We start from the raw sequence: 15,886 nt of genomic DNA on the forward strand, positions 1-15,886 counted from the left end.
AATGATTATGTATGATATACACCTATTTTTTATGCACATTCATTTTTGTCAATCAAATCACGAATGAACCAAATAAACAGCCAGTTTAATAAAGTTAAAGTAATCTAATTAATAAATAACTACAAACTGTGAAATAGAAATTAAAAATAGTTGTTAATAAACAAACAGCATTATTTTAGATGATAACTCCATTCTCAAGCTCTGCTTCATCCCCATCATACAAGGGTTTAATAGTAGTACTGGTTGGCTTGGAGATTGCATTGGGTGATGAATATTTCTGTAACAGAGTGTGTCTAAGAATGAGAAATGGTACAGTCAAACCACTACTGAAGTAAAGTATGAAGACAGCTGTCAGTTTCTTTTTGTTGTGAATATCAAATGGAAGGTTCTGAAAATAAAACAAGGATTTATCACGGTTAATGGCTAAGTAGTGACAATATTTTAAAATGATCAGATTAAGTGTAGGAGTTGCATTTACATATATAAAATGATGCAATTTCCATGCACTGCCAAATGCAACGATGAGGTACATATGATCAAATATAATAAATGTGCATTTACAATGACCTAAGTTCAATAATAATTTATTAACTTTTTTAGATTAGTTAATGATTTTTATTGTTGTGTTTGTAATGTTATTACAGCGCCTTGAGCCTAAATTTTGTTTGTTAACAGCGCTTTATAAATAAAATTATTATTATTATGTTGTTTACATTCTAAGTTAATAGTGACCAATAGTGACTTTAATTTTTATGTTAGTAGTTAACAATGTTTAAAATTTAATATTAATTATTAAATAGAAATGCACTTATAAAAAAAAGCAAAACAGATTTTTTAAAAATCTCTGATAGATTACCCATTACTTTAAGGATTTTCATTTTTAGCTGCTGTGCATTATGACAGACACTTAGAAGTGTTATCTATTCTTTATTTTTGTCAAACCAGAATATCTCAAAATTACAAAGATTGTTTAAATAGTCTTGTTTAGTTTTCCTTTCCTAAAAATTGACTTTTAGTCAAACAGTTCCACAATTCATTTTTATCAATTAAATTACATTAAAAAATTCAATGTTTTGTTTAAATGAAATGTCCTTTTAGGACATTTTTTCCTAAATGAAGATTATAATGTGTTGATAGTCCAAGTGCATGCTGCACAGGCATATAGTCATTGTTGTGCTTACTGTAGGCTACCAATTTTAAAGGTTTTAAAAAAACATAGTTGGGCCTAAAAAAATACTTACAGATCCAGGGATTCCTTCCTGTTGTATAATCTGACTTTGTTTCACTGCAGAACATGAAAACTTTCTGGCACTTGAAGATAAAGCTCTTAAAGCAGCAGCCATTGCACCTAACAAATAAGATACAAAATAAATTGAGCAGTTTTTCAAAAAGTGTATTTATACACTTGTTGAAAACTAATATATAGAAGTACTAGATTTAAAATTCTTAATAACAGCTTACATTTATTGGGTAGCCAATAAAACCTTAGATCTAGAGTAAGATACTTCTTTATGCTTAGGAAAATGATTGTTTACTCTAAATGGATAGAGTCATATTGTTCAGCAGGTTCCCTCCCTACCTGTTCATTACGAACCCAATATTGACTACCTAGTCATGTGGTATGTGCTCTAGACTAACATACATGGTCTCGAAGGTCTCAAACCCTGCTCACTGACATCCCCTGTCATCCTGTAGGAGGTTTGAGGATATAATTATGTTCCAAATCTGAAGGATCATCCGACACGTAAAAACTGATACAACTTGGTTGTTCATTTACCAGCAGCTCAGAAATTCCTCAGTTTCAGTAATTTTCTTTCAGATTTGCTATTTTTCTTCCTATGACTATTTTAATTTAAATTAAGATAACATTTTGACTAATCTAGATTCAAGGTCTTGATCACATGCAGGAAGTTCTAGATCTCTTTATAACATAGATATCTATAGATGTGTGAAAATCTGTAAGACCGGAAGTAAAAAAATGGCGTCAAAACTTGAGATTCGTTTTTCTTACTTTCTGCACATAGGCCCTTGATAGAAATCGATTATGATTTTAAATCCATTGAAGTCGTTGCCAAAATAGGTGAATAAATTTTTATTGAGGAACATTTTTTTTTCATGTGGACTTTTAAAAAAATGTGTATTTTCTTACTTTTTTTTAACTTGAAGGTATATGTATTTTTATTTTTACTGATACTCATTTCAGGTAAGGTCCAAGAAGTTGATTTTTTTTTGATGTAGTAGATTATATATCTGGCCATATATCTGCCAAGTTTTATCAAGATACTTTGCTTTGATCGATTATAATGTTGAAACATATGTTAGCACTGCTCGCAATGGGATTTTTATTTATTTTTGAAAACTAAACTATCCAACGAATAAAATTATGCATAGGCTAGTAGATATAATTATGCATGTGTCTAAATAGTTTTAAAAGAGTTTTTACGATTTAATCTATTTTTTATATATTTTTAAAGCCAATTTGAAAAATAATTGTTTCAGACGATTTGTCCCATTTTTTAGATATTTTGTTATTTTCTGCCATCACAAAGCTGCCATTTTGTCCACACCCATCTGACATTTCTTATAGCTCTAGACCCAATAATTTGTTTATTTCATCAATATTTACATTCTAAATAAGTGGAGTTCATAAATGTAAATGAAATCACATTTGTGAGCTAGAAATTTACTACGAATACTAGATCTACAATTAAATTTCTTATTTAATAAGTAGATTTATCCTCTACGAAACTCAATTCCAACTTTTTAACTTTTTGAGCGGGGTGTGTGTCTCACTGCTGAGCGAGCAAGACGCTCTCATCTTACATGCTCCATGTCAACCAATGCTAGGTCAAATTGCCAGAAAAAAAATCATAACTTTCTAACTGTTCAACTTAAAGTCATAATTTATACACCATTGGAAAGATCTTTCAAAGTATTATAATGATGTACTAACGAAAAATTGATTTTTCAAAGATAAATTTTTTATTTCACCTCCCTAATATCTAGATTCTAGTATGGTACCGTACCACTAGATCTAGACTAGTATCTGTTCTTTATAAGCAACACTAGATCTAGATTTATCACTGAATTACAGAATTCTCACCAGTTCTAGAGATCTAAATCTTGTGTCTAATGATCATCTACACGTCGAATCAAAAGTTATGTCTATAGACTCCACAGTCCAGCTATGAAATAAGTAAAGACTCAGATCTATATTTAGATCTTTTCATGTACAGTCTAGAAAGAAAAAAAATATGATCTTACACTTACAGCATTTCCACATTTACTAGTTACGAGTACGTATTTATATCTAGAATTAGTAGAATAGATCTAGTATCTACTCTGCGTCTCTAGGTCTAGGCAGCCATATTAAATTAAGTTATTAAAACTACTGGCCAATCGATACCGATTTACTGCGTTAGACTCTTCTCTATTCTTAATTCTAGCCCCCCCCCCCCCCCCCCCCCCAGGTCTAATCAATAAATCATGATCAGAATGATCTAGAAGAGTAGGCCTGGATCTAATATGACCTCGATGTAGAGTAAACGACAAATTACCATCAAATGCTACATATGAATTTAGAACATAGAGTAGCGGATCTAGATAAAGTTAAGATAGAGATCTAGATATCTAGATCCAATTCACCAGACCTGAAATTCAGACAAAATAGATTCGTGTTCCAAAAATAACGGCAACTTCGTAAACTTTGCTGATGCCAGATTTTAGTCACTTATCAAACAAATTCAGATAGATGAAGTTGAGTCAAGAATCCAGATGTAGATTTTTTTCTCTCTAATTATGATTGCATTTCCATCACTCTATATAAATGCAAGTGTAAAAAAGCTATGTTTTTTATTAATTTTAATTATTTATTACTAGATCTAGGTCTAGTTTAGTTTTCGCTTACAAATAAATGACTACCGATACATATATAGGGCCTACCACAACACAAGATAATGACATTTTAGAAAAAGAATATAGATCTAGAAAAATTACAGAAATAAGAATTAAATGGGATTATGTCTTATTTCCACCCAGAAAAATACCAGTTATTAAGAGTAAGAAAAAATAGGCTACTTTACATTTTATTCATGATAAACCAGTCACACAGACTAAACACTCAAAATTTCTAAATGTAATAGACACTGACACAAACGCTCATTTGTTCTCCTGGCAATGAAATCATTAAATAGAAACAATCTGTGATCTGATATAAACTTTTCACATGTAAATTATAAATGAGTCTGGTGTGAATGCACATTTTGTTTTTTTCTAGTTACAATGTTTTGTTTTATGCACAAACTGTAAGACAAATTTCCTTACGGACAATAAAAATTATTATTATTATGTTAGAAAAGAACGAGCATTCATTATCTGACACTACCGGGTCGAGTTTTATTGTTAAAGGGAAACAAAATTCATCCAGAGATGGAACTATACTAATTTATTGGTATAGTTCCATGATTCATGGTAGTCCCTTTATCAGTTTCCACTGAGGAATTTTCTGGTGATGCGGCAGGTCTGCAGTAGGGGGCTAGTACCGCCCTCTGACAGGCAACGAGAATGTTCCTAGGAATGCCAAGGGCCTTGAAGGTATCTGTGAGGTCGGTTATTATAATATTATCCCCTCGGTTGATGTTGTTTTAGATTTTAGATAACTTCTATAAACGCTTAATTTCCAAGCCTAGGTTCCCATATTTTTATTGTTTTTCTATCTCAGTTTTTCTTAAATTATGATTCAGTGGTACGGTGATGTCAATAATGGTCTTTTTTCTATCGATAAGCAGCAGATCAGGGCGATTAAAATCTACCGTTTTGCCGGTCAAGATAGGCCTGTCCCAGTATAGCAAATGATTAATAGACTAGAGAATCTCTTGTGGTGAGTATTTGTAATAAGGAGGAGTATCCTTACCGATCAAATTATGTGTCAAAGCCAAGTGCTGGTGTATTAGCTTTGCAACTTGGTTATGGCGACCTAGGTAGGCATGATTCCAATTGGGCTGAACATCCTGCCATTATGTGTTCAATTGACTCACCCATATTTCCACATTTTCGGCATTTGTCAACAATATTGAGTTTTAGGATATGTTTCTCGTAATTTTTTGTCCTGATTACTCTGTCCTGTATTGCTGTAACAAAGCCTTCAGTTTCAGGGTAGAGATGACCTACTTTGAGCCATGCTAAGGAAGCAGCCTTGTCAATGTTGTCCCCATGTAATAAAGCCGGGAATTTTTCGTGGTGTGTTTTTTCTTCCCATTGGCGAATCTCATGCCTTACGTCGTCCAGACCGACATTAACATCAACATTGTGTAGGTTCAGAGGGGTCGCATCGAGGTCGTATTTCCGTAGGAAGGAAACTAGTTTATTGCTGGAGTTTGCAGTTTTGATCGTATTTTTGAAACTTTTGCGTCTTACACAGTTTGAAGATGTTCTGGAATCCACGGCCTCCATCCTTCCTGGGCAGATATAACCTTATGGCGGAGGACGTGTTATTATTATTATTATTAATGAAAAGTTATGATGGAATCCCCATAATGATATTAAGAAAATCAAGCAAAACATTCGGGTTAATTTTTTTTTTTTTTACAAATCAAACAAGAGCATAAAACTAAAATGCTATTTAACTTTAGTTAGGCCGATATTAGAATATGCATCCTCAGTTTGGAATCCTTCAACTCAAGAAAACAAAAAGAAACTAGAAAAAATAAAAAATAGAAAAGTAAGATTTATAACAAACGAATATTCCAATTTGATAAGAGCAACACCATTAGTAAAATCATGGGTCGTTGGGGTTCGATCCTCTCCTGTTGACCCCTCCCCCCCTCCCCCCAAAAAAAATGAAATTTCCCGATTCAACCCGATTTTTATAGCAGTATATCACTTTCGAAACGATACATAAAATTAAGTTAGTTAGTTAATTCAATATGTAAAATTGGGGAGAATGTTTGATTCTCACACTTCGTTGATTCTCACGCTTCGTGCAGCCCGCACATTAAATACTATTTGATATATAGACTAATAATGTACCCAAAAATGAACCGTTTTGCTTTTAAAATTAATTATGCAACCCGATTTTCATAGCAATGTATCACTTTCTAAACTATATGTAAAAGTAAGGGAGGTAATATTATTAGTTAGTTAATTATGTAATATTTATGCATAGTAATTAAGTTCCCCCTTCAGGCCTTGCGATCTATAGGGCAGATGATGTTAAGTTCATCTGTTCCTGTGGCCCATGGTTAACGAGAGTGTCATGTGGCCAGCACAATGATCAACAGCCTTTACTTTTCCCCAACTAATGCCAGAGCGCCCAAGCAGGGCCGGTCTTAGGCCATTGCAACCTATGCGAATGCAGTGGGCCCCACACATTCATAGGCCACGCGCTAATTCTAGATGTAAAATATTAAAATAAACCGTTATATCTTACAGGGTTCTCGCGGCCTCCTGATTTTCCAGGAGCTCCTTGAAATCTCCTGAAATTGCAAAATATACGAAAAAAAAGTCATGGAAATCTCTTGAAATTATTAAAATCTCCTGAAAACTCACGAAAATCTTATGAACTATAAACAAAGTTGCCATTTTGGGTTGTCATTCGATGTGGAAACGTTAATCCTACACGCCATAAAAAAAAAAAAAAACGGCATTATACAATACCCCTAACTGTGGCATCTGGTGAAAGAAGCTTCTGGCGCTTCAAAATAATAAAGAATTACTTGAGGTCAACAATTCACGAAGATAGATTTAATAGATTGGTAATTCTTGCTATTGAGCGTGATCTAAGTAGAAAACAGAATTTTGATGATATGTTTGTATGACTTCGCTACTCCCAAAGCTCGTAAAGTTAATTTAATCGTGATTTTGTACTTGGTAAAGAATGAATAAAATGCAAAGACGAATCTATTTTCTAATACAAAATTTTAATTATCACTGATTATCATTACCCCTTACCCAGAATGAACCCCATGCAATCCGTTTCGCATGGAGCCCCGTAATTATTAGGGCCGGCCCTGCGCCCAAGGATCCTGAAATAAAAAAAAGTCTTCACCAGGATTCGAATCCGGAACCCTGATTTGGAAGCAAGCGCGTTACCACTCAGCCACCGTGCCTCCAAACATTTATACATAGTTTGTTATTTGCCAATATCTATTTATACTCTCTTTGATTTTTTCCCTGATTCATCACAAAGTATTCTTGTTTGAAAATTCCAAGATACCCCAAATCCAATTTTTGAAAGATTCAAACATGAGCCCTCCTCTCTCATGTCCTACCAAAAGATGTAATGAAAAAGATTGGCATAATTAAAGTCTAGACTGCAACATTTTCCTAAACATACTCTTGGCCTATGAATTCTAGTATCTATGATAAGATTGCAAATCTTTGTACAAATCTTCTTCCAGTATCAGGGTTTCTTCTGTATATGCTTTAATTATCAGCTCAGGCAACAACTTGTCTATATCTGGCAGAAGGTTAATTTGATTAAATAATGAAAGGAATGGACTATATTTTGTATTTTCATGTGTCAAAGTAAAAAACTATATTTGCAAAGTGTTGTTCTTAAAATTAGATCTAGATCCTTTCAGTCTTGTCACATGTAAACATGGCTATATGACCTAGATCAATGAAATAGTAATACTTTCATAGAGTTGGGCAACTTTTTTTCTTTTTGACGGTCTTAAGCTTGTTTTAGGGCTACTTTACATACTTCACTGTTCCAGTTAGTATCCAAGGAACATTTATGCCATGTTTTATCAACGGTTTTGATTTCTATGCCGGACATACATAGCCTTACTTTCTGATTTACAATATAGAAAGAAGATAAAAAAACAACAACAAACAAACATAAAAACAACAACAACAAAAAAAAAAAAAAAAAAAGCAACAAATCACTTATAACAGTTTTTCATCAACCATGTAATAAATTAGGTGCTGAATCAAGCTGTACATTAAAAATGGATAATTTTTCCATTTTAACCTCATCATCACGAATGCACATAACAATGTTAGAAATTAATGTCTCATTTAGTTTAAACAACTATTAAATTTGATTTCAATGTTAATAGAATGGCAGTTATCCTAAGATTTGATCCATTCACAACAAACAGGCAATTACAATTTTTTTTCTTCCACTTTTATCAAGTAAAAATTATTTTGAACAACTGCTACTTTCTTTTGTACCTAGAAATGTCTATGAAATGATTACAGAATACTAACAAGTGCATTACCACAATTATGCAATGTTTACCAGGTAGGAATCAATATGTACAAGTTATAATATATGATTCTTTAAATTATCTTACAAGTAATAATTATACTACATGTTGTATTTTTTTCTTTTTTTTTCATAAGCTGCAAACAATTATTCTGTACACTAGTAATTTGAAATAAAACATTTGAAACATTGTTTAAATGTACACTAGTAATTTGAAATAAAACATTTGAAACATTGTTTATCATAAATAACAGGTATCATTGACTATCAGGCACTCTTTTGACCAGATGCTAATTCTTTAATGGTCTCCTGGATCTTAGAACTGTAATTTTTACATAAATCTGGCAGATTGGCAGCACCGTTAAATAGGAAGGTTATACCTGAAACATTCAAATGTTTGAAAAATAAAATAAAATTCAGCAAAGATCTGTAAAGTAAAACCAGCATAAAAAAAATAAATCATTTTTGGTAAATTTAACCACTGCAGTTTCGATTTTGAAAATGGCTTAGTTGTCCTGGTCTTCTGTTAAGCAAGATCAGATTAAGTTTTCGTATTTTATCATCCCTGACAAGTCACAGATAGAGTGATTAGAATTGAGTGATCAGGACCAAGACTTCTATATAGTATAGTCTGCCTAGTCATCCTATAGAATGACTTGAACCTGTTTGTAAGTAAAGTTTAAAGAAAGACTTAAAAGTGTGCTCCTTCTCCCCTAGTGCTATTAGAGCATGGAATGAGTTGCCTAAATCAGCCAGGAAAACCAAATGACTTGGCAGATTCTAAGTCACTGAATAACATGCATGACTAGAACGCAACATAGATAAACGATGGATGTAATTATCTTCTCTTTTGAAGTAATGCTTGTAACATATAAAATAGATGAAACCATGATTGGAAAGGATTTTAAGTTGTTGTTTTTTCTATTCTGAAAGTTTTTTTAGTGTTCCTAAAAGTGTTTAATTCTGAAAGTACAAGCATTGTTGCTGTGCTGCAACTTTCAATTATTGAGACGAGAAAAAAAGCTGTCCTTTAGTGTTTATTTACCAGGATAGTCTGGCATCAAAGTGGATCAAAATTTATTTCCATTGTGAGTTAATGCTGTTAAAAGTTGTCAAACAACACCTAAGTAAATGATGTGCCAACTATAAGCTGTTGGCACTTTTTGAAGTGATGATAGTGGAAAATGAATAAGTTAATTTTATCATATTTAAACACTACATCAGTTCTACTGCACTCATCCTTGATCTTTAGAATAAAAGACAATATCTAGTATATAGTCTAATAATAATAATAATAACAATAGAATTAATCAGTAGAGGGAGATAAAAAAAAAAAGATACAAATTGTAAAAAGATAGAGACAGATCAAGAGAAGGTTACCAGGAGGCAAAGTATGGGAGACAAAGATACATTGTACAAAATGTATTGTAATGTAATGTATTGTAGAGAAGCTGGCAGTTTAGCAAGAGAGTAAAAAAAAAAATTCAATTCAAAACTGAAGGTAGCAAAAACCAAAACAAATATTACTAAACATTTATTTACCAGCATTCCAGTTTTTAGCTACTGGATCCAACACGTTAGTTTGAACTGTTTCAACCTATTAAACAATAAAAGCTTTTCAACACTGGCAGCAAAACAAAGTGAATTGTAAACATATTTTATTAGGATAAAAAAAAAGTATTTTAAATCATATAGCCAAAAAGAAAAAAAAAAGAGTTAAAATTTCATACTTTTGGCCCCCTAAGAATATAAATTGATCCAATTTTATTCATGACTTATGCTTGAAATATAGATCAAATTGTTTCGCTATCAATGTGACAAGTCTATAGTTTCATAACGGAAACAACAGAGTTTTCTATCACCTACCATATTCATTAACTAGAACATAAAAAAATAATGGAACATGTGTTAAGAATAAAAATTTCAACAAAATTTCCAATAGCAATTGAATGAATGTACATAGAATTAGCTAAGCTTAATAAAGAAATAGGTATGTGAAAGCCAGAAGGAAAAGGAATTTTATATGTACTATTTTCATTTCACATTATAAAAAAAATAATAAAATTAATGGTTGGGAATATTTCAGTTTTGTCAGAATTAATTTTGTGGTACTAATAAGCATCAATGAAGAACAGCAGAACAAACAAAGAGATCTTTTAGTGGTTTGGAGTGACAGTTCTGCAAAACGCATAGTGACAGACATCTCCGCCACATGTTACTAAAAGCTTCCTTAAACAAGTTATTTAAAGCTAATAAAATAGAAAAAAAAAAGTTTTAAGAATATTTTGGCTTACCTTAGGTGTCTGCTCCAGTGTTGTCAACCAGACAGATTTAGTTAAGCGCCTCCCTACCTCTGCCCCTTCATCACAGGTTCCCCACACACCTTGAGTGGCAGACCAGTACACAGCACCACCAACCACAGTGAATTTTGTTGCATTCCTAGCAATAAAGGAATGGACCAGTCAATAAATAACTAAGAAATGCTAACAATTCATAGCATGCATCTTTTGTAGCAAAATATGCTTCATGATGCATAAATAATAAAATAAATAAATAAAATAAATTACTACTTTAATATAACACTACTTTCATAGTTATAACATGCTCAGAGCGCTATGGTCCAATCTCGTCTGTGGACCAGTTGGAGGGGGGGTGTAATTTGGGGGAAGGTTTTCTGTGCTGCCCTTAGGCGCTCAGCCCCCCTCAGACTTTAGCACCCCCCCCCCCCCTCATAGGTAGCCAAGGCAAGCGAAGTTCAAGCATACTTAGCCTCTCGACACGCTTCCCACATATAATTCCCTAATCATCTCTGCCTGTGGTCCTTCTGGGGGATAGGACACCAGCCAGCTTTCTACAGGCATCTCGGTTCTGGGTGAGTCTCTCCAACTGTCCCCATGCATATTATTCCCTAAGGATGACTATAAAATATCCCCACCAATGATTAGCCCCCCCCCCCTCCCAACTTTGTAGGTAGAGCAGTACTTTGTGAGTAAAAGAAAAAAAAACAACAACAATAGTTTAACAGTATCAAAGACATTACAAATATTTTCCACATAACATCAGCTGATTGACTGAGAAATGCAAGAATTTGTACTGGCCATTTTACAAAGAGATTGTCCTTTGCGAACAATCTTTCTTAAGTTACATATGATGACTGATATAAACATTTAAATTGATATTTTATAAATTATATTTTACATCTTCAGGTTGTGGAAAGGCACACCTTATTTCTGTAACAAGTGAGTACCGGTACCATATTATATTATTATAGTATAATTTACTAAATGTTTGAAAGTCTTCCTTGTAGTTTGACTTTTTATCTTAGTCAACTTGAGCAATGATCAAAACACATCCACCACCCATAGGGAGCTGCCCCATTTCTACATGTATTTTCCCTTGGCAACAGTTTATAAGTAATTTACATCCACACCTTTCAAGGCCCATTGTTCCTCTTTATAAAGAGTTTAACATACATAGTTCTTCAACTTTCATCTTACATATGTGGTACAGCCAAAACATTATCAAAGGACATTTATTAGACAATGCAAAAAGAACACAAGTGTTACTGATATACAAAACTTACATTAAACACCAAACACTTCTAGAGATATTTCAAAAAGATATTTAACTATAAAAAAAGAGACTACTAGAAATGATAATGTTAAGCATATATAAGTTCAATAAAATCTGTGAATACTTACTTTATTAGTGCAGCCATGGCAACAAAGTTGAGGAAAAGACCCAAAGACCAGGAACAAATAGAAAAAATTAAACACTTTCAAACTGTTATTCTTTGTAATATAATATCACAATAGCTAAACAGAATCCTGAAATGAGATGTTAATAGACATGAATATCATATTTCTAAGGTTATGGATCATTTAGAATGTTGAAAATGTAACATTAAAATCTTCACAATAAAATGCCTCTTTAACAATGCTGTGAAAAAATCTAATACTACCCAAAGACCAAATATGCTTTTTAAACACATAACATTTCCTAGTCTCTAACCAGTTCTACTTAAATCTGGTGCAGTCTAAGTGGTATATGAGTTATGTATGTGGGGTATATGTGTGAAAATATGGTGTACAATGATCAAGAAATTGTTAATTATGGAGAGAAAGAGTTAGCCTCGGACAGCCTCGTCCGGTTGAATTTCAATTTGGCCACCATCAAATATTCTAGACCGAAGGACTCTAATTAAGTATAATTCTATCAAAATATTCTATACTATATTTAATCTCATATAATGATAATCATGTGTCATGTGTGGGTATTAGTTTACGTGAATAGAAATGCTAAATCAGGTTTCTCTTATATTTTAAGAATATGCAGAAAAAAATGCAGATTACAAATATGTAATTTGATTTCCTCGGAGATAAATAGTTTTTAAAATATATATTTTTAAGTTTTATTTCTTATTACCATATATTGTCATTGGAAATATGCCATTTTGGTTTTAAGGCTTAATACTAGACTATCTCCCTTGAATTACTTGCCTAATCTTTTCTGTTGCTGTTTTGTCTTTCTTTCTAGCAGCTATTAGATCTAATATTAAAATTCATTTAAAATGATAGCATAAGAACCAAAAACTCTCTTTAAAAAAAGTTATTGAAAAAAAAGAAGAAACAACTTCATCAATTTATTATTAACATTTTTTTAGACCTTCCTCTCAGTAAATACACTTAAAAATTCATAAGTTGACAGCATAAGAACAAAATCTCTTTAAAAAAAATTATTGAAAGTCTAATATAGATAAGGGAGATAAATATGTTTTAAAAACAACATGGTGGTCAGTTAAGATATCTGGGCATCTAAACTATTATTTAATTAAATTATAATAAATAGATCTAGATCTATTTAATATTATAAATTTATGATGATGAATTTTATTTTTATCCTGTTATTTATTTATTATTTCAACTTATTATCTTTAAGATGGTTTTTCAAATTTGAGTTATTGACATATTTAAATTCTGCGTAAAAAGTTGTAATAGTAAACATTTTACCATTTTTTATTTAAATGCTTAGAAACATTTATATTTAATAAATTAGTTAGTAAATTCTTGACATCTAAAAAAAAACGGGGTTCTATGAGATTTTGTTTTAAGTTAGTTCATACGTCACTTCCCTCAACAATACTGAAAGAGAAACTAGATTTGACCAATCGTATCGCTTCATTCTTACAGCAGCTGTTAGGCTTAGTGACGGCCTAGTGACCTAGTCCAGAGCTATTATACAGTTATATATATATACATGTATAGATAGATCTAAATGAAGTAAATAGATTGTGTGTCTGACTGATCCGAACAAACTGGTCAGTGTAAGGCTAGTCTAGACTATGTGTAGTCGGTCATGACAAGACAACCAAGCGATAGTGTTTGTTGTGTATTGAGTGGTCTGGCGAGAAAATACACACTACCGTGGTTAGTCAAGCATGTAAATCTACTTTTAATACACATTTTTTCTTTGCTTAGAAGATCCTTTATCTAACTGCATATATACCAAGATACATTTCTTTTACGAGAATGTAAACTTTGCTTTATGGTCTCCTGTTATACAATAAGTCAATAGATTAAAACACATTTGTGACATCACATAGAAACCCGGTGAAAGTCTGACTGTTTTGGATGCGCAGGAAAATTATGTTGGAAAAACATCAAATACTACTAAGACTAAGTTATTATTGCAAAGAAAAAAAAAAGAATCGTATATTCATTATCTGTAAATCAAAACACATATGATATTCTATATCAAAAATTGTCAAAACCATCGGAGTTTCCCTTTAAAGTTTATTTGTGAATGGCATGCATCGGACAGCATATGATCTATTATAATCTCCTATAGACTCTATAGTAGCTTCTTATATTAGGCACAGCTCATCGAATTCTCCTTTAGGAAACACGTCGCTTTTTTGTTTATAATAAACTTGTTTTTATGTTTGGAGCTAAAAACGATGTTTCGGGACAGTGCATGTCCAATTTTAGATAAGTTCCTGTATTTTTGTTCCGCTTTTCCAAAGCAGATGGCAGTTTTTTAGATTCTCGGTAACCAAGTATGTAAAGCTATTGTTTAAACCTCCCCCGGCAATTCATACCCATATAAGGGATGAAGGCTATATTATGAGCCTGTTTGATCGTAGGCTGGTGGATCTATCAAAATAAGCTTCCAAACATCTTTAGAAAGACATTCCAATCACATTCATACTGTTAGCTGTTAAATAAAATTAAAAAAGGAGGTGTTTCAATGAATAATAGTGAATTAAACACATTCTCCTATAGTGCACAAGGCAAAATCGTATTAAGAAATATTATTGGGATTAATAAATCTATGATTTTTTTAAATAAATAAATGTGACCTAGATCGAGATATCTAGAATATATAATTTATGAATGAAAGAAAAAGTGCGGGTTGCTAATTTGAAGCCAGAGACCATGCCCACTGCAGGTGATCACGCCAGGCGAGTGCTAGTGGTGAGGAGAGGTATACACTAAGCGTGTAATGTCACAACCTATCATACAGGCAGTGGAGGGAAGGGGGAGAGAGTCACGAAAAGAATTATAAGCATCTATGGGAGGGAGGGGATGTTAAGGTGTAACAAAACGAACATCCAAATTATGAAAAGAAGAGGGTCCTTCTTGGATGGGAATTAAAAGAAAGAGAGAGAGAATACATGTAGCCTAGTTGAAAATATCATCTTTATTAAATTATAATAATTAATTTATAGATCTATAATTATATAGATTTATTTCTGTCTGTTTCTACACTTAGATTATGTAGGTAGGCATATATATATATATATAATATATATATATCTAGAGAGAGAGAGAGGCAATATACTATAAATACATATTGCAGAAGTGAATCTACTTCTTTTAATACAATCTAAATAATTTTTAATTAACACAGATTATAATTTATTAGCAATAACATAGTGGTGTTTCTTAACGGTGCTCGATGATGTGCACTAAAGGAGAAAGCACAAAAACTGCGTTTATTATAGGAGCATGAAGTGACCTGATTTATTTTAAAATAAAATCTTGACTATGAGTGGTAATTCAAAGAAACACAGCTATTTTTATAGTCCTTTAGACTAAAGTTTAGTTGCAGAATAAGAATCTGCTTTCAGTTTTTTTGTAAGTGAATCCGTCACCAAATAAAAAAATAAAATAAAAATTTGACCTAGTTCCCGAATACGGTGTGCCTAATATAAGAATCTACTATATATACTATACTAGATCTACATCTAGATCTATTACTATATAAGAAGTATATAGATCTACTAAATAATATAGTATATTTAAAGTATATACTAGAACTCTAAGTAACTCTTGACTCTAGTCTTAGTGTCTTAGTGTAGTCAGTAGTGTCTCTAGACTCTAGACAGTCTAGACTCTAGAGATCTTGTTTGTCTTGTAGTGTAGAGAACATCATTTATTCATTTGAATTGATCTAGATCTATATAGGTAGATAGATCTACTAAGATAGTAGATCTTGTCTTGTCTAGAATACTCTATATTTCTATAATTTACTATAAACTCTATTAAAAGCTATTATCTCACCTGCACCTGTGGATGGAGGTCAATCATTCAATCTAGATTTACTTTTGCTTTAAAATTGCCGAAATTTGGTATTTATTTTTATTTATTTTGAAGAAGTCTAATTTCGACTTAAAGC

The 15,886-nt window shown here is 32.1% G+C and overlaps 2 protein-coding genes across 5 annotated transcripts; both read right to left on the bottom strand.

Moving 5' to 3' along the window:
- Positions 1 to 64: 64 nt before the first annotated feature.
- Positions 65 to 3,806, bottom strand: LOC106062120 (cytochrome c oxidase subunit 7C, mitochondrial-like). Of its 4 annotated transcripts, XM_056017146.1 has the most exons (4): positions 3,651 to 3,785; positions 3,104 to 3,237; positions 1,242 to 1,348; positions 65 to 388 (listed from the first exon to the last, which is right to left on the bottom strand). In XM_056017146.1, the coding sequence occupies exons 3-4, from the start codon at positions 1,341 to 1,343 to the stop codon at positions 176 to 178; spliced, it is 315 nt and encodes a 104-aa protein (XP_055873121.1). In that variant the 5' UTR covers positions 1,344 to 1,348; positions 3,104 to 3,237; positions 3,651 to 3,785; the 3' UTR covers positions 65 to 175. The 4 variants fall into 4 exon arrangements, with proteins under 4 accessions (XP_055873121.1, XP_013075846.2, XP_013075847.2 ...); XM_013220392.2 differs by lacking the exon at positions 3,104 to 3,237 and having other exon boundaries at positions 3,651 to 3,806; XM_013220393.2 differs by lacking the exon at positions 3,104 to 3,237 and having other exon boundaries at positions 3,558 to 3,704.
- A 4,087-nt stretch (positions 3,807 to 7,893) lies between these two features.
- On the bottom strand, positions 7,894 to 15,884 carry LOC106062121 (uncharacterized). Its single transcript, XM_056017340.1, has 5 exons — positions 15,772 to 15,884; positions 11,911 to 12,036; positions 10,504 to 10,648; positions 9,752 to 9,806; positions 7,894 to 8,589 (listed from the first exon to the last, which is right to left on the bottom strand). Exons 2-5 carry the CDS (start codon positions 11,925 to 11,927, stop codon positions 8,477 to 8,479), a joined length of 330 nt encoding a protein of 109 aa, XP_055873315.1. The 5' UTR covers positions 11,928 to 12,036; positions 15,772 to 15,884; the 3' UTR covers positions 7,894 to 8,476.
- Between the last annotated feature and the right edge of the window lie 2 nt (positions 15,885 to 15,886).

Source organism: Biomphalaria glabrata, chromosome 18, assembly GCF_947242115.1.
Source record: "Biomphalaria glabrata chromosome 18, xgBioGlab47.1, whole genome shotgun sequence".
NCBI classification, from domain to species: Eukaryota; Metazoa; Mollusca; class Gastropoda; family Planorbidae; genus Biomphalaria; species Biomphalaria glabrata.